Source organism: Typha latifolia, chromosome 3, assembly GCF_019914945.1.
Source record: "Typha latifolia isolate L0001 chromosome 3, TyphaL0001v2, whole genome shotgun sequence".
Lineage (NCBI taxonomy): Eukaryota > Viridiplantae > Streptophyta > Magnoliopsida > Poales > Typhaceae > Typha > Typha latifolia.
In genome coordinates, this window is record NC_133088.1 from 4,522,578 (window position 1) to 4,541,468 (window position 18,891).

Genomic DNA, 18,891 nt, shown 5'->3' on the forward strand with positions numbered 1-18,891 from the left:
TCGTGCAGTTGTTCTGGTGTGAAATTATGAGAGAAGATGAGGCAGAGAGAGTGGAAGGAGAGCGCTGGGGCACGTTGTTTAACAGAAGTCTATTTGAAACCTCGCGTGTTGTTGCCTAACTTAAGTCTATTTGGAATCTTCTGGGATAAAACTCTGAACCTGAGCAGGTCCATCATTCTGTAAAATCTACCTAGCTCCCCGCCACACCGAAGACACCTAGGTTGGCTAGTTAGATCGGGCCGTGTTCTGAACTGATATATGCATGATCTTTTTTAAGGGAAAACTATATTTTAGCGCCCCTTGGTGTTACGCTTGAATTATTTTACCCCTATAATTTTATTTGTGTAGCTTACCCCCTTATTGTTATATTCAAATTCAAATTAGTTTTTTGTAATCATATTTGATTAATCTATGTATTGAATTTGAAGATATTCATTAGATAGAAAGTTGTATAGGATTGGATAAGCTTTTTAGTGCATCTAAAATAATACAGCTTGGATTTCAGATAACAAAGATATGACGAATATATTGAGTATATGTATGTTTTTAGCACATCTTTATTATTTGAAATCTAATCAGTATTATTTAGATGTATTGAAAAGCTTATTCAATTATCTACAACTTTGTCTCTTATAAGTATATTCAAGTTCAATATTTAGATTAGTGAAAAAAAACAATTTCAGTTTGAATATAACTTTAATTTAGGCTTAACCACAAGGGTAAAAATGTAATATCCCTCTTTTTTTTAACTATATCAAATAATACACATAGTTGTTCATTATCTAGAATTTTCAGATAAGCTTTTAGCAAGGTTCCCAAGTATCGGGATCGGGATCGGTATCGGTCGTCCAGAAAAACGATACGTATCGGCCGTTTGTATCGGATCAGACTATTTTTTAATTATATAAAATTCTAAATATTATTTAAAAATGCAGAAAAATTCAGAAAAAATGACAAAAAATAAGAAAACAAAAATTACTCACATATGAAGTCTAAAAATTTAAAAAAATGTATTACCTTACTCAAAATTTAAAACTTTGTTGAATACCGAGCTGGTTCTCGTAAATTTCTATAGTCTTCATCATCATAATCACCATAAGTTTGTAAATATTGATGTCTGGGACCTGATGCTTCAAAAAGTGATTCCATCATACTAGTCATATTGTATGGATCTTGTTGTGTGACTTGCGTTTGAGGAGAATAATAATCAGCATTTGGATCTTGTGCCTGAGAATACTGAGGATACTGAGGATACTGAGGATAATAACTAGCATATGGATCTTGTGATGGCTCCAAACAATAAGTACTCGATGTACCATAATCATAGGAACCAAAATGCATCTCATGACGACGTCGCTGATATGTATATATATCCTCAGTTTCTCTATCTTCACTCCTTATGCCTCCTTGACTTTCCTCAACAAATGTAGATGGAACGATCTCACCACCATATGTATCATCAGAACTATGACTAGTACTAGTAGGTATACTATCTCTCGCTGATGAATGACTCGTACCAGCCTCTGCACTCGTCGTGGTCTCTCCCAATATTTCATCTAACCATGGGTTATCTCTGTCATCTAATAACTTGTCCTCTATTTCTCTGATCCATAAAGTCAAGGGGTCTTCTTCATCAAAAACATGATTTAAATCAATCAGTTGTTCATTTTCTGCCTTTCTTCTTAAATTTCTCTCTCTCAATCTCATATTATAATGACAAAAAACTAACTTTTCCAATCTTTCCATTGTCAATCGGTTGCGTGTTTTTGTGTGGATTAAGGAAAAAGTAGTCCAATTTCTTTCACACTGTGATGAAGACACAGTTTGACTTAAAATTTTATTTGCTATTGGCGTCAAATTTGGTGCCTCCTCCTATCCATAAATAGACCACCATTCAGCTGGAGTGTTATGAGATATAGGCTGCAAAGAATTTTAGCGATCTTGAATTGCCCACTCTCTCAATCTATATCTCTCCATCTGAAATCAGAAATATATTATTAGCTTATTGATTATATTGAAAGTTAAAACTTAAAACAAATAATAATAAAATTATTTAATTGAATCATAACTCACTTCTTTATCGCACATGATTTGTTTATGAATATCGGGCTTAAGCTTGCTGATTACCTTTCTAACCCCCAACAAGACTTCACTATCATTATTGACATTTTTAGAGAATTGAAATATTGGATTAAGAAAATACCCTGTAGAAATTTAAAATTTGTAAATTGTAAGCATTCAAATTTTTAAATATTCATAAATAAAAGTAAATTAAAACTTAAAACTTAAAAGCATGCTTACCAGCAGCGTGTATATCTCTATGTAGTTGTTTATTCCATCTAGAATCAATCATCTTCCACCACTTCCTATAACTTTGGCCCACATTTTTTTTATTGATTCTTTAGCTATGTCCATTGCCTCATATAAGAAACCCATCTCAGACTTGTCATCACTGTCTACAAGTCTTAATACTTTGACAAGAGGCTCAAATACTGCGGTGGCAATTGTAATATTATCCCAAAATGTATTTCCAAGAGCCATATTTTTCAAAGTTTCACCTAAAGATTTATCTTTAGGTTTCATATTCTTAATTTTCATAGACCACTCCTGTGATGTAAACATCCGCATAATATCATCCTTGTAGCGCATGATGCTCTCCAAGGCTAAAAAGTGAGTGGCAAATCTAGTGACGCCGGGTCTGATGATCTCTTTACCACCAGTCATCTGCTTGAGTAAATTAAGAACTCAACCATGATTATATATAAAATTTGTTAACCTCTGACCTTCACATATGACCATGTCAATTTCAGGCTCTTTTGCAATTTCTTCTAACATCAGATCAATACAATGTGCAGCACATGGCGTCCAATATAAATGAGGTCTTTTAATCATCAGTAAATTTCCAGCAGCTTTATAATTTGCCCCATTATCAGTAACCACTTGGAATACTCTTTTTTCATCGATTTCTTGTACCACCTCATCCATCAACTAACAAATATAATCTGCATTTTTGAAATGAGCAGTAGCATCCACAGACTTCAAAAATATTGTCCCCATGCCAGAGTACACTAAGAAATTAATTATATTTCTTCTGTTTTGTGTACTCCACCCATCACACATCAGTGTACAACCAAATTCATTCCAATACCGTTTAAATGTCTCAATATAAGTATGAAGTTCATCTACCTCCGAGTCAAGATATTTAGTAGCAATATCATTTGAACTAGGAGGGGGAACACCAGGCCCTACTGATTGTATAACATCCACCATAGTGTGATAGTAAGGGCTATCAGCTACATTGAAAGGAATATGGTTGTAGAAGAAAAATTTAGAGATAGCTTTACTAATGTGTTTCTTTGCATTTTTAATTCCTTTGATAGCTGTCTTGATTGAAGTCTGTGTACGACCCTTTTTTTTTGAAGATATGTATCCATTGGTCCAATATTTTCAGACTCTGCTGTAACACCAGGAGTCCTATGGGTAGAACTGCTGCCCTCATATTCTCTCTCTCCTCGTATATTAACTGATCTAGATCTCTGAAAGTTACCACCAGTGCTTCTTCTCATCTCTTCCTCTTCTCTATGCATATTTCTGCTCTCTTTCATTGCTCTACTCATCTGTCTGTCCTCCTCATCCTCCTCACTTTGCTCACTGCTATCATCATCAATGTGTACAGGATTATGCATCAATTATTCACGAATCATTGACTCTCTTTGTTGTGTAGATTGTTTATCCTTCTTTTTGCCAATTAAATAAGCCAACATCTGTTTTCTAACTTCCAAAGACACTTGGGTGCAAGCTGCTACATTTCCTTGTCTTCCAGCTAAATGTTCTTTCAAACGGCTGACACCACCACTCATTTCCTTTCCACACCAGTTGCATTTAACGCGTCTTTTATCTTGCCCAATAGTGCTGCAATGTTGCCACCCAATGTCGGTATCATATGACTTCTCTTTTGGAGCCATTGATATTTTAGCTCTGCAACTAAAAAACATAAATAAAAATTAAAATAAAATATAGTCTCTACTCTCTACTGCAGCAGTAGCAATGCTGCAGCTTGCTGCTGCAGCAAGCAGCAATGCTACTGTGAGGTCGTCGGAGATCGAGGTCGTCGGATAACGTCGCCGGAGGTCGAGATCACCGGAGAGATGGAGATCTACTCACTATTCAGTCACCGGTGAGAGAGAGTAAGAGATCCGTGAGAAAGAGAGAAAGAAAGAAAAGAGAGAAAGAGAGGAAAGAGAGGAAAAGAGAGAAAGAGAGAGAGAGAAAAGGGAGAGAGGCAGGTGGGGGGAGGGGGGGGGGGGGGGTGGGGACATCAATTATTGATGTCCCCCGGGTCGAATCCGACCCGTTTCGGCCGAAACGGCCGAAACCACAGCCGAACTGGGATCGGGATCGGCCGAAAACTGGGAACCTTGCTTTTAGACATACATAGATAATCTACATTGTGTTAGATTATGCATATCGGACAATGGTTGTCTTGAACAATTTCTGTGTGCTCCCTATATCATTGTGTGCTCTTTGTATGGTGATATGCTTCTTATATGGTTATTTGGACATTGAAATGTAACTATAAACAGTGATATACTTGATCTCTGTATTGCAGTACAATAAGACGGTGGAGGAAAGAACAAGCGATTGAGCTTTGGGAAGCTCATAAGGTTGCTGTTCAAGCAGTTCTGAAGTTACCTTCTGGAGAGATTGTTACTGGTAACAGTTCATTGTAGGGTTTTTTGGCTTTATTTTTATTTTCTTCCATGTAGAACATTCATATTTTGATGTCTATGTTGTAAATGGGATCCTCTGTTCCTTCCATCATGGAGAACATCCTCTAGAGTGGAAAGTTATAATTCTTTATATATTCATCCTAGAAAATCTTGTTGAATATTTCCAATTTACATCATGTTGATAATTTAGTAATGTCTATTTCACAAGCAATCTTTCTTCTAGCAAAATCCTGGTCTTTTTCCATTAAAGATCCCTTGAGGCTGGATTTTTAGATAAAGGACTATTACAGCTTACACATGAGTAATCCTTACATCTAGATTGAGCAAGCTTGGAATTCCATCCATACTGCTATGTATGCGTGGCTGTGAAATGATGCATGATGCACCTGATGAGTACTTTATTGAATCTGTAAGGTCTTATTATATGATTAATGCCGTCATTGATGTGTTAAGTTTGTTGGCACTTCTTCCGCAAGTTTTATACTGAGCAAACTTTGTGAACAAAAGAAAATGTCTTGGATTATCAAAAACCATGACCCTTTTCCTTCTAGAATAGGGACTTGGTTAAGTCTCAGATCTCTATTTATCTACTAAGGGTCCTTCTTATGACTTTTCTTGTTCCATTTGGCTGGTCAATTGCTCGATAACTTATGTTATTGATTATGCTTTACTTGCAAGGTTCTAAGTGTCAATATTAGTCATCGGAGAATATAATATGTATTAGCAATATCAGCCATTTTGATTTTGGACTATTTTTTAATTTACTTAAATTCTAAAAACTGATATAAGATATAGAAAAATCTTAGAAGTTGAGGAAAAGAAAGATAGGAAAATTTAGCTTAGAAAGATAGGAAAATTTAGCTTACTCACATAAAATAGTAACAATATAGTACAAAGAGTGAAATACTAAAAATAATATTAAATTCTGGATGCATTTAGAAAGTATCTGTATTCATTGCCATCATTACTTCAACAATAGAGATGATAGAAAGCCTCCTATAGATGAGGCAGCTAATAATCACCTTTAGCGCAGGGTTGTTAAAAGAAAAATTAATTAAGGGTTGTGAAGGAAGAAAAGAATAACAATAAAAAGGAAAAGAGAGAAAAATAGGAATGAAAAATTAAATGTGGTGCTCAAGACATCAAGAGATCAATAATAAATGTTTTAAGTTGTATTTATATTATGCAATTTATGATGTATTCCACATATAGTCTGCATAAAATAAAATCAAAATTTTGTGTTTACGGTTGATGCCTTTGATACGGCTTATATGTATTGACCAATACAATTGATACTAGGCCGATATGGTTGATACTGTGCTGAAACTAAGGAAAATTTAGCTCTGGCCCCGGCTTCAAATTAGTAAGGGCCGAAACTCTGAACCGTGCTTATTAGTTATTACCTTTGAGATAGTAGAAGTCATAAATATATATTGTGCTATTCAATTTCTTTTGGCATTTAAAAGAAGGGAATAAATTTACTTTTACCAGTACCAGTGCAAATCCACTTTTTGATGCTCTGTAAACTTATTCTTGACCAAAAGTCCTCCTTATACCCTATTGGGTTGGACTATGAGTTGTAATGTAGGGTCTATTGCATATGTATACCTTATAGGACCATTTTCTTTATAAAATTGAGAAAAATCACCTATACGACTTATGTGTTCAAATTAAGAAAATTTTGAAGTTGGATCACGAGAAATGTTGCTGAGATAAAGAAAGTGCGTTGTGTTTTTTATGTTCCTAAGCTTTTTGAGTCAAAAGATTAATTTGGCCCTTTTGATAAGATACTGAATCTAGCAATCAGATGACTTAATTATCGTGGGGCTATAACACAATAAGTAGTTACTGGATTTCCTATAGGAAGTGGGGTTAGACCTATGAGATGAAAGATGGGACTAACTTTGTTACTACTTGTGTTGCCAAAGTCAAATTAAAACTAATTTTAGCACATCGAGTCTAGTGTGTGAAAGTAGCCAAGCTTTGGCTTGTTTTTGATAAATTGGCATTCAGAGAGCCAATAGTATTGCAGGCTTACTAGTTGATTTATTGAACGTCAGAAGGCATATCTTCCATTGGAGAGTCACAATGCCATATAGAGGATTCTTTTGCAATTTTTTATATATTATATACATACAGCCTTTAGTTCCGGACTAGCAGTTGTTTTGTCATAACTTTTCATATATGATAATGTAGAAGAATGAGCTTAGCAACTTAGAATCAGAAGTCCTACCATGTATTATGTTTTTGCTACTTGTAACTTTTATGATATAGAGGACATCAGGTTTCATTATTTGAAAATGTTCTAGCATCAAAGTGGTGGGCTCAACAACTGGCCCCTTATGACAACTGAACTCATGCGGACCCTTGATATGAATTTCAAAATTTAAAAAGTTCGGGTATTGTACATTTTGTAATATTAGCAGAGTGGGTTGATAGGATCTGAAATAACTTATATCACCTATCAAGGAATCCGTAAAGAATGACTCGTGAACTTTAGTTCCCAAATTTGTTTAATCATGAATTATCTTCATTTCTACTTGCGTAATATTCTCAGATTTATACAAGGAGGAGTAATGTAATTGACCTCTCTCTCCTTCAGGATCAAGTGATTCCACTCTTAAGCTTTGGAGAGGGAGGACTTGTCTTCACACTTTTGTGGGTCATACAGGTTTGCTTAATTTGTTTTCTCAAATGGCATATATTTAGGAAAATAGTATTTGTGTTGTCCTGGCCTTACCTATTGGTTGCTTAGTTCTCTAATCTGGTGTTCATTCTACTTTTCCAACAATGATGTGCTCAATTGAATTCTTTATCATTTTGTTTGCATATAGAAATCAAATACTTCTTTTCGGGGCTTGTACGACGGTTTCATTTACTCATGTTTGCTTGTTAACATTTTGTGATAGATTCAGTTTTACAAATTGCATTGCATTTGCTTTTTTGATCTAAGCCAACAGTAAAGTTTAGTTATAGGATGCCAACCTCTCTTATTGTGGCACAAAAATAGGCAAATGTTAATTGACTGAATATCATATTGTAAAATGATAAATAAGTTCAATTATTACAGGCTCAAATTGTTACCCTAGCACAAGGTCTTAACTAAACTCGATAAGGCTGGCTTAGTATAAGTATTAATCATTTCTACATAAATGATGGCTAGTATTTTTGCGTGCTTTTCAAGTTCTTTCTTGCAACTCAAATCCAAGTTGTGTTAGGTCTTCTATCCTCTTTTTAAATTGTTCAGTTACATAGTTTAGTGTCTTATTTTAACTAGTAATTAACAAGCATATAGTTATTAGAATTGGACCAGTCAGAGGTTGGGTCACTGGTTATTCGTTTAATCAGTGATTCACCCGGGTTAAGTTCTGGTCAGGTTGTTGATTTTTTAAAACTATTTAAATAATATACATATAGTTCTATGTAATTCTAAAATTAAAAAAAATATCGGCAAAAGCAGTATAATCATATGTATATCCCTCAAAATATATGTTATTCATATAGATAATTTTCAAATTAAGTTATTTAATAGAAAAAGATAAAAATATTATTAACTAAGAGAAATACTTGAAACCTAAAATAAGGATAATTTTATCTTTTACATTTAAATTGTTCAAATTCTAATAGAGGTTTACTACAAAGGGTATTCATGCAAAGCATAAGGATTTTAAAATGTATATATGCAAAAACTATGTATTTTGAGCAATATACATGTTAATATGAACTTTAGAAAAGGCATATAAGCAAATAAGTGCCTTTTTAAAGGTACATGTGAAAAAAAACTAATCTTATAACATAAACATGTTGTAAACTAAATATTTTCAAAGTTCGGGACGAAAATACTATTAGGATATACAATAGAATGATTAAATATTTAGGATAATTGGGTAATTTTGTGAAAATACTTAACCCGACCAGTTCGCTAAAAGACAGTCGGGTTCAACGGGTCACTGGTTCAACCATCGAGTTTGTTGGTTTTTACTAGGTCGATTACTTATCGGGTTTGATAATAAAATCGAACCAGTTTGGTGATCGGTTCATCGATCCGATCACCTGGTTCGATCCGGTTCTTATAACTATGAACAAGCATCTTCAGTTTCTCTTCTAATGCTTTCTTTTTCTTAGTGACTTGTTCAATTGTTAGTTTTTGATAGTGTACCTAGTGGAAAAACACTAGATTGTTCTCATTAAGAAGTATAAATACATGTATACATGGGATGAGTTATCCCTAAGGTACAATATAAGAATATACATACATCAACACTCCCTTTCAAACTGGATTAAATATAAGGAGTTTGCTAACTAGATATATAAGATGTGGAGTGGAATGTGACTTAGTGAAGAAATCAACTATTTGCTTAGTAGATTATATAAGAGGAAGATTGATAGTGCTAGCCAGAAACTGATGTCGAACAAACTAATAGCCCACCTTAATGTGTTATGTTCTCTCGGGAAATAAATGGTTGTTTGCAATTTGTAGAGCTCATGTTATCCCAATAATGAGTAGCGAGCATAGGAGTTAACATGCCAATATCCCCCAATAGGCGATGAAGATGAATAATCTTCTCAGAAGTAGTAGAAGTGCCTTTATATAACTTCAGTATTAGAGAGAGAATATGAATATCTTGTTTTTTGCTCTACCGAAATATAAGAGAGTTACTAAGGAACACAAAATCTAGTGATAGAACGATGAATAATCGCCCAATCAGCATCAAAATAAGAACAAAGTATAGAAGGTGAATATGCAAACATTAAAAGGGAGCGAGTAATAATCCCCTGCTCATATCTCAGAATCTGAAATAGTGTTGCAAAATGAATAAATCGAGGGGTTGTCACAAACTAACTAACAATGTTCACAATACAAGAAATATTTGGTCTAATGATACATAAGTACACAAGCTGACCAACAAATTGCTTATATCTAGTTGGATTTGCTAATGACATACCATTTGTAGGATGAAGTCTCATACGAAGCTCAAGAGGTGTATCAAACACGACGATTACGAGCCTTTAGAACATCATATTTTTAGGAGACATCGAAAGGGTACGAGATTAGATTTATCGAAGTGACTAGAGAGATCACGACCATCAAGTGCATTCTCTATAGTAGTAGATCAATATGGCCAATTAGCAACGATCACGAGCATAAATCAATGGAAGAAGGAAGGCAATCATAACCTGGGTTATAATTAGTCATGTAGTAGTGGTTGATTAAAGCAGTAGCAAAATAGCAGCTAGAGTCCACAGTGTGACAATTATAGAGGGAATGGACAAAGCTTTCCTTCAAAATGCAAATAGAAAATTGCCAAAGGGGCTAACTACTGAGGAATAGGAGATCAACCCATTCCTACGATAAGCTTTAAAATAGGAGCCAGTTTTGCTAAAGATCACGAAGGAGGAAGACAAGTTCTGATACAAGTAAGGCTGGACCAAGTTGTATCAGAAGGAATAAATTTTGTTTGAAGAGTAAAACTTTATGTCGGGGTGCATTCGAACGCCAAGGACTCGTGTTCAAACGTGCCGTTCGAACGCATGCATGCATTTGCAAATATAGAAAATAAGTTTTGACTGTTCGAATGTTTGCACGCGTTCACCAATACAGAGAATGAGTTTTGCCCGTTTGAATGGTCTTGCACGTCGCGGCGAGGATGCATTGTTTTAGGGTTTCTTTAATTGTTTTGGTCAATTGGGTAGCCTCTAAGTACTGTGGAGTGCACCCGTGTTGGATTAGCTTTGAATGAATTTTTGTTCTCTCTATCTCTCTTTATCTCTTCTCTCTTCCTCCTTGTGCCCTAACCTTCCCGTCGACCCCTAGCCGACACCGTCTAGACCCTTCCATTCTTCTATCGCCGCCCTACTTTTTCTAGGAACGACCCCTACTCCCTCGTCCTATCTCTTCACTAACTCGCACGCATCTCCATCTCCACGATCACCCCACCTTCACCTCCTTCCACCACCATTAACGAGCTACCTTCAATTTAAACACCCAATTTAATCCCTTCTTTAATTCAAGAACATAATAGTAGTATTAGAGCCATCGATTCTCGGACCATGACTAACACAAGGTCAATGGCGAGGCGCAAGACGTCACACGTTAACTCATACCCTGAATCGAGCTTACCAATGACCTCGGGTGGCACCAGCAACGCTAGCACTAACGCCACGCCGAGTGCGTCTCTTCTCATGCTGCTCGATCCAATGTTGCAGATGTCATCCAATAAATGATGGATCAGCAACAAAGGATGATGGATCAGCAGCAGTGTATGCAGGACGCTCTTGTGTAGTCCCTATGCGAGGAGATCAAATTGATATCACGTAGAGGACTGACACTAGAGGAACCCGCCGCAGCTACACTGGCGGCCAACCAAACTTCATCGACGACGAGAGTTTTCCTTGGGCAGGCGGGCACGTTGTTGCCCAACCCTTCTAGGCCAAGGATGCCATACCAGGCTCCATCGGTGGTGAACCATGGCGTGGATGGAGGAAGAACCGAGCACAATCAAGGCAAGGGCGAACCGGGGGCAGCGTGGCCATATGACGATGAACGTGAAGCTGCTCGCGAGGAAGAGGAAAGGAGTCGTTGTGGTCCGGAGATGCACATCCTTCATTTGCCACCTCCAGCAGTGAGGATGGAGCACCTATTAGACAATGGGCGCGACTATGGCATTCGCGGATGACCCAATCAGTTGGAATTTTCAAAGTTTAACGGAGATAATCCTATTGATTGGATTTTTCATGCCAAATAGTACTCACACCTGATTAAGCTAAGGTACCTATTACGAGCTTCTATTTGGATGATGTGGCCTTACATTTGTAACAATCGGTACACACCCATCAACCGTTCGACAATTGGATGGCACTCACTTTTGCATTAGTTCGATGGTTTGAGATTATTGGATATGAAGATTATGGTGCTACACTCTCCAAATTGACACAAAAGACTACCGTGGCAGCATATCAAGAAGATTTTGAACGCCTTAATAGTCGTTGCTTTCCAACGTGGCCGCGAAGCATTGAGCACATTTTTGGCGGGGCTGCCCCAGGAGATAAAAGCTGACGTCTATTCCATGCAGCCATGGACTTTGATGGAGGCCTTTAAGATTGCCACAAGCATGGAACAGAAGTATACTGCTTTGAAAGGGGCTGAGGATGAGTTAAACATTGAAAGATAGCCGATATATGCCGCGGATGGCGCCTACAATCGGTGGCTGGCTCCGGCTCCATACTAAGACCACTAATGTCCACCTTGGGGCAGCGGGGTACAACAAGATTGATAACCGGATTCAGAGGAGGTACACAACCTAAGGGTCGATCCTTGTCACAAGCGTAGATAGATGAAAAACGAGCCAATGGTTTGTGCTTTTGGTGCAATGAGCGCTACACTCTGGGGCATCGTTGCGTCAAGGCTATGGGCAGTGGCATGTTGATTGACGGGTATGATGACGAGGCTGAGGGTGATGACACAAATCAGGTAGTTAGAGAGGAGCTTGAGAAAATAGTAGATGAGGATATGCAGACCGAGTTCTCGATGCATGCATACTTCGGCACTAGTGCCTCGAAGACTAAGGTTCCCAGTATCAGGATCAGGATCCGTATCGGCCATATGGGCCGTTCGTATCAGATCAAACTATTTTTTTAATTATGTAAAATTCTAAATATTATTTAAAAATACAAAAGAGTTTCTAAAAATTTAGAAAAAATCATAAAAAAATAAAAAAATAAAAATTGCACACGAATGAAGCCTAAAAGCTTAACAAAATATATTAACTTACTTAAAATTTAAAACTTTAATAAATACCGAGTTGGTTCTTGTAAATTTCTAGTAGTAAGTATTTTATAAATTCTTATTTTTCATTTTTTTCTCTCTCTCTTTCTCACCCACTTTTGGACTCCTTTTTCTTATTGCTGCAAACAATAGTGAAAAGAGATAAAGGTACCTCTCTTCATTTTACTTCTACATAGTAATTGATGAGAATAGAAATTTATCATGATTTTTAATGAGTACTTTTTTAGTTTTTAGACTTTATATGTGCATAATTTTTTATCTTATTTTTCTGTCACCTTTTCAAAATATTTATAAATTTTTTTATATTTTTAAATAATATTTAGAATTTTACCTCATAAAACATAGGCCGAGCCGATATGGGTGGCTAGTATGATCGACATGTATCGTTTTTTTTTGCGGCCGATCCCAAGTTTCGGAACCTTGGTTTCAATGTTCCATCCTATCTACTTGAAAGCTTCCCTTTTGTCTAATTTGGTTCAAACAATTTTCCAAGTTTGCAACAATTTGAAAAGAAGTGTATTGAGTGAACTTACTATTTACTGAGAGAAACAAGCTATTCACAACATGCCATGAAGTAAATCCCAAATTTTCTACTGGGTGGATTATAAACAAAAAGCACATAATTAATCACCTTATTTCATTCCGTGAATTGCTCATTGATATGACTCATTCTGTAAGAGATAGTAGTAGCTTGACATTGATGAATCAATGACTTTTTGTTCTCAAATGAACAAAGCGTAGCTTTACCTTTATATGCGCCTTGCCCACTCGTCACAAATTAACTTTTATCTTTACTGTCAATCTCTTTAAATTATCTACTTTGCATAGATCTAACTTCAAGTGTGGAATATAATCATATAACATTAGATGTTCTTCGTATTACATAACTCCAGCAGGAACTTGGTTGACAGATCACTTTTCCATAGTTATGGATAAATTAACTGGAAGTTAAGCCAATGATTTTCTACCTTGCCCTCATTCTCTCTTCATTTTCTTTTAGTAGTTCTTGGTACTGCTATTGAACATTTTGATTTGTGTGAATTCACAATATAAAATAATTAGAGCTAAATTAATCTAATGCCATGTGACACTAATGGCGCAGATACTGTTCGAGGTATAGCAACAATGCCAGGCATTGGGGTTCTTTCTGCCTCACATGATTGGTGAGTCACCTTTCACCTATTTTCTTCCCTGTTGATTCCTCTCTTATTACTATTCCTGTTTGTAAATTTTTTTGTGCACTGGCATGCTGGTTTTCCATGAGTTTCATGTTAAGTTCCTTTTCTTGTTTATGGTTTTAGTTTTGGTTTTAGCATGTTCTTTCCTCATCCTAATCAATTGCTTGAATGGCAGCTCCATTAAGTTATGGACATTAACTGGTCAGGTCATGATGGAGATGGTTGGTCATACTTCTCTGGTATATTCGGTGGCTGCATATCCATCTGGACTTGTTGCAAGTGGGAGTGAAGATTGCTTCCTCAAAATATGGCGAGGTGATCCTTTTTTGTTTTTGTTCTAAAGCTATTATCATTTAACTTAAAATTGGTTATACTGAGAGTCCTGCAATCCTATTGTATTGTTCGCTGTTTGATGGATTCAATACAGATTACATTCCATTATAGGAATACTATATGCCTTGTTCTGAGTTTCTGACATAACTGTATGAATACTATATGCCTTGTTCATAACATTCCCTCAGATATGAGAAGCTTTTTATTTTGATATTATTGTGGTTTGAAGAATTGATCCCAACAATTATGGATGGCCAAGGAGTGCTAAATCTTTGAGTTAATTATCCTGCGTGTTTCCTTCATGATATTTTTGGAGCCTCTCACAGACTATATGATATTTAGTATTCCTCTAAGAATTGTACTACTCAAATTAGCATTCGATTCTGTGTCTGAGCTAATTGCTGAAAGTTGAACAAAGTTGATTTAGTTTCTTTGACTCTCTTTTATCTGTTTAGCTGTTGCCAATATTTTTCTTGATTAAGGTGGAGATTGCTCACTTAATTTTCTAATTTTGAGCTCTTGTTCAGTACAGATGGTATATGTATTCAAAGCATTGAACACCCTGGATGTGTTTGGGATGTCAAGTTCTTAGAGAATGGAGATATTGTGACTGCATGTTCTGATGGAGCTGTGCGGATTTGGACATCTCACAAGGATCATATATCTGATCCACATGAAATTGAATCATACACAATTGAACTTTCTCAATATAAGACCAGCAGGTTAGTCTGCCACAGCTTGGAAAAGAACTTTCTCTAGAAAATATAAGAACTTTCATTAGTTTTCTCACAGTTCTCAAATTATTGTTCTTTCGTTTCTGCAAATTTTGGAGCCTATCTGCTTTTAATTTGCTTGATTTTGATACATACTGCCAAGAAGGCTAAATTTCCATTCATTTTTTTTTTACTTCCATTAGTTTATAACTAAACTATATCACAGGAAGAAAGTTGGTGGCTTGAAGTTGATGGATCTTCCTGGTTTAGAAGCTTTGCAAGTTCCAGGTTGCATATCCGTACCTATTTTATCTTCAAATAAAATCCACATTTACACTTTTGAATTATTATATATCTGATGTTCTTATAAGCTTCTATCTTTTCGTCGTTCAGATTTAGCCTTTTCTTTTTCTTCTTTGTCTGCTTAAGTGGAGGAGTTGGTCAGTACAAGCCAAACCGTGATATTTTTGTTACTAATGGCTTTGTTATTGTTGTCGTTGTCGTTGTTGTTTTTGTTTCTTCATTTGTTGTCACATAAAAATGCTTCTCAAATATTTAATTGCATCTTGGCAGTTCTTTCCTTTTGTGCTCAGAGAAATTTGCATAAATTGCTATGCCTTTTTATAGATCAAAATTAATGCATTTGTTACATGGTCTCTGAAAGTTATATCTACGATTCTATGGTTGTTATGTTTCATTTGAATTCCGGTCAGCCTATATCATTCCTTTGTGCTTGAGTTTGCACTTAGACTTTTGCTTAGGTTGTTACCCACTTTTTTGAGAATGCATCTCTTACTCTTCGTGAGTTAAAACTGCATTATCATTAGAGATTGCTTGCACTTATTCTACACCTTAATCTAAATAAATAAAGTATCTCTTGGAATATTAGTTCCAACTCCTTAACATGTAAAAGCAGCCAAGAAAATTTTGAAAATTAGTGCAGCAATGCACTAATGAAATGTGTCAGCTAGATTGCTTAATGTATCCTTGGTTCCCCATTTTCTTTGGTCCATGCAACATGATTCTCATACTACTGATTATTCGATGTTTTCATTAAGATCAGGTTGATCCTGAGTATATGATGTCTTAACTCTTAATTGATATTCTTGACTCAAGGTGCAGTATTACAATTTTTTTAGCTAGTACAGTTCTATAACTCATGTTTATAACTAGGCTTGTCTCTTAGCTACAGGCTGACAACTTGTCTATTAGCTGACAAATATATATATGAAGAGACATCCAGAACCTTGTTAGATTGGAACCATAAGAATTTGAAGACTTTTAGTAAGCTTGATATCTGCTTATGCAAGATTTATCAGGATGGAAAAAGTGCATATTCTGCTGATATCTCAAGGAACGAGTTACACTATCTCAGAGTTATAGCTTGCAGTGCCACTTCTGGCAGTTGGCTTGATGTGGCAGGTCCTGTGCATATAGGGTATGGGCAACGATACTTTAGGGGGAGGATGATTAGAATTATAGATATGCCATTTAGGAGGTAAGATGCATGCAGATTTTACTAAAATATTTTGGTTAATATTGTAATAAAATAAAACTTCCCAGATTCTTAAGCTAAATAAAATAAAATAAAATAAAGGTTCAATAAAATTAAGATTTTATTGAAATCATGACAATTTAAAGGGAACATTGTTTGGATCTACCCTTTTTCTGATATCTAATTTCAACTGAGATTGAGGAAGTTTAGATTTTCCTAATTTTTAAGCCAGAAAAACTAAAATTTGTGATAATTAGGAAAATTTGCAAAAGTTCTGACCAATTGTGGGGCAGTAATGTAAAAATATCCTTCAGTGGTTTATCTCGGTTGACTTTCTCCTGAATATGATCGAGTAATATCTTTGTGCTGTACATCGGCTAGCAGTTTGCAACTTTGCACAAATTTGAAAGTTTATCCATGCTTTGGAGGTTGGAACTGAGATGATTCACTATTTTGTTTTTCAGCAGATTTCATTGTTGGTGTGATAATTCGTTTTCTATTTAATGCAGCTATATACTTTTCTTAATTCTTTTGTCTGGTTCGTCAGGTACTACAAATGGGCAGACAATAGTTGTAAGAGAAGGGGACAATGGTGTGGCTTACTCATGGAACTCGAAAGAGCTTAAATGGGACAAGGTAAGCTACTGAACACAAATATAAAAATTGTCGTTATCTAATAGCTTAAGCTTTTAGGTCCTATTTAGATTGGGTTAAAAGGTTTCCATAAACTAGGTTAGTATTCCACTAATCTGGTTTTGTAGTTAAATATCATTTATGCTGAAACCAGGTTATGTCAACCTACCTCTCCCTAAACCTGATTTAGAGCACCAAGTTAAACTAGTTTAACAACAAAGTCAAATTACTATTTTTTGCCCTTTATAAGACATCACTTCAATTAAATATCATTTCTCCTCTCTTTCCTCACAAGCCTTTTAATAATATTATTTAAGTGTACTTCATCCATCCAGTGTAATTGATATTTTTGTCAATTGACACAAATTATCTCCTAAACACACATTTTATTCTACTTAAAGACCACATTTCATGTCAAATTAAAAGTAATAATGACACCACTAACTTGGTGGTTTACAAGCAAATACCAAATTTCCCTAAACCTATGTAAGGTACCATATTCAAGGTTACAGAGTAGGCTTACCAGGTTTTGGAGCTAATTTACATCTAAATGCTACCTTGGAGTAGTTGGCAAGTTGACATGGTATTATAACAGAGATCATGAGTTCAAATCTTATTAGATCCATCTGTCATTTAAAATTAAGGTTCTGAAACTTGGTATCGGGATCGAGATCGACCGTTAGAAAAATCGATATGTATCGGCTATATCGGTCTTATCGGCCGCTCGTATCAGATCGGATTATTTTTAATTACGTTAAATTTTAAATATTATTTGTAATGCGAAACATATCTAAAAATTTATAAAAAATAACAGAAAAATAAGAAATAAAAATTAGCCACATATGAATTTTACCTTAAAACTATAATAAATTTTAATTTGAATTAGACAAATTTTTATACTCGTAAATTATTACTGCAGAACAACATGAAGAGAGAGATATCTCTTCTCTATTGTTTTATAGCAGTAAGAAAAGAAAGTTAAAAAGTGGGTGAGAAAGAAGAAAAAAAATAAAATAAAAATTTATCCAAGTTCACTTAAGTGTGGATTAGCTAAAAAGGCTCACCAGAACGGCTACCAAATGAACTCGGTGAAGTGTGAGAGTGAGAGGAGAGTGTGTGTGAGAGATAGAGAGTAAAAACTAAAAATTTTAAAAAGAAAACAGTTGATGATATCAATTATTAATATCTCATAGGTTAGATATATTTTAGATTCGATCTAAATATTAAAAAAATATAATTTTAGCCGATACAGCCGAAACCGACCGAAATCGGTCTAATTGGGATCGGCCGATTTTGGGATCCATGTTTAAAATATAAAATTTTTATTCATTTAAATCAAATTCACTTCTTAGGCCTATTAAATGTCTTAGCCCAAAGGTGAAAGAGAGTATTAGAATATAAATATAAAAATTACCATTCTCTAAGTCCTTGTTTGGTTTGAGGTTAACTCTTGAACTTGGTTAGCTGGCCCCATTTTTTAGTTTTGTTTTAAGTACTTCGAACTAGGCTAAGAAAATATGGTGTTTGATTGTGAACTAGGTTGAAATATAATTATTATTTTTGATGTGATGTGAAAAAGTGAAAAAGATATTAGTTTTAGAAGAAATAAATAATATATAAAATATATGGACCAAAATGCCCATTTATTATAATCATAAAATTTAAAAATACTATTATTTAAATCTATTAAATGTAGCATGTAATTATACTTGCAAATGGGCTTACTATATAAGCTCGCAAATGGGCTTACTGGTAGCATGTTAATATTTCATTTTCAACTATAATATATATTACTATGTTTATTTTCTTTTGTTTTTTGTTTTAACCCCACATGTAAGGTTATATTATTTTTTTAGTATATTTTAATAATTTGTAAATATTTGTTGAAATTATTTTTTTATTTTTTGCTATTACGTTTTAAATATTTTTTAATAATTTATTTTTTACAAATTGTTTTTGAAATATTATTTTTTAAGAAGTCATTATTGCAAACTTTTATTATAAAAAAAGAAGTTATTGCGAG

General features: G+C 34.9%; 1 protein-coding gene across 2 annotated transcripts in view; it reads left to right on the forward strand.

Annotated features, from left to right (window-relative positions):
• Positions 1–18,891, forward strand: part of LOC140784209 (ubiquitin homeostasis protein lub1) — a 44,132-nt gene that overhangs the window by 1,065 nt on the left and 24,176 nt on the right. For both annotated transcript variants that reach the window (XM_073131470.1, XM_073131471.1), the window contains exons 3-9: positions 4,610–4,713; positions 7,333–7,401; positions 13,619–13,679; positions 13,870–14,009; positions 14,560–14,749; positions 14,967–15,028; positions 16,783–16,871. In XM_073131470.1, the coding sequence (XP_072987571.1) occupies positions 4,610–4,713; positions 7,333–7,401; positions 13,619–13,679; positions 13,870–14,009; positions 14,560–14,749; positions 14,967–15,028; positions 16,783–16,871 (715 nt within the window). The remainder of the gene's footprint in view (positions 1–4,609; positions 4,714–7,332; positions 7,402–13,618; positions 13,680–13,869; positions 14,010–14,559; positions 14,750–14,966; positions 15,029–16,782; positions 16,872–18,891) is intronic.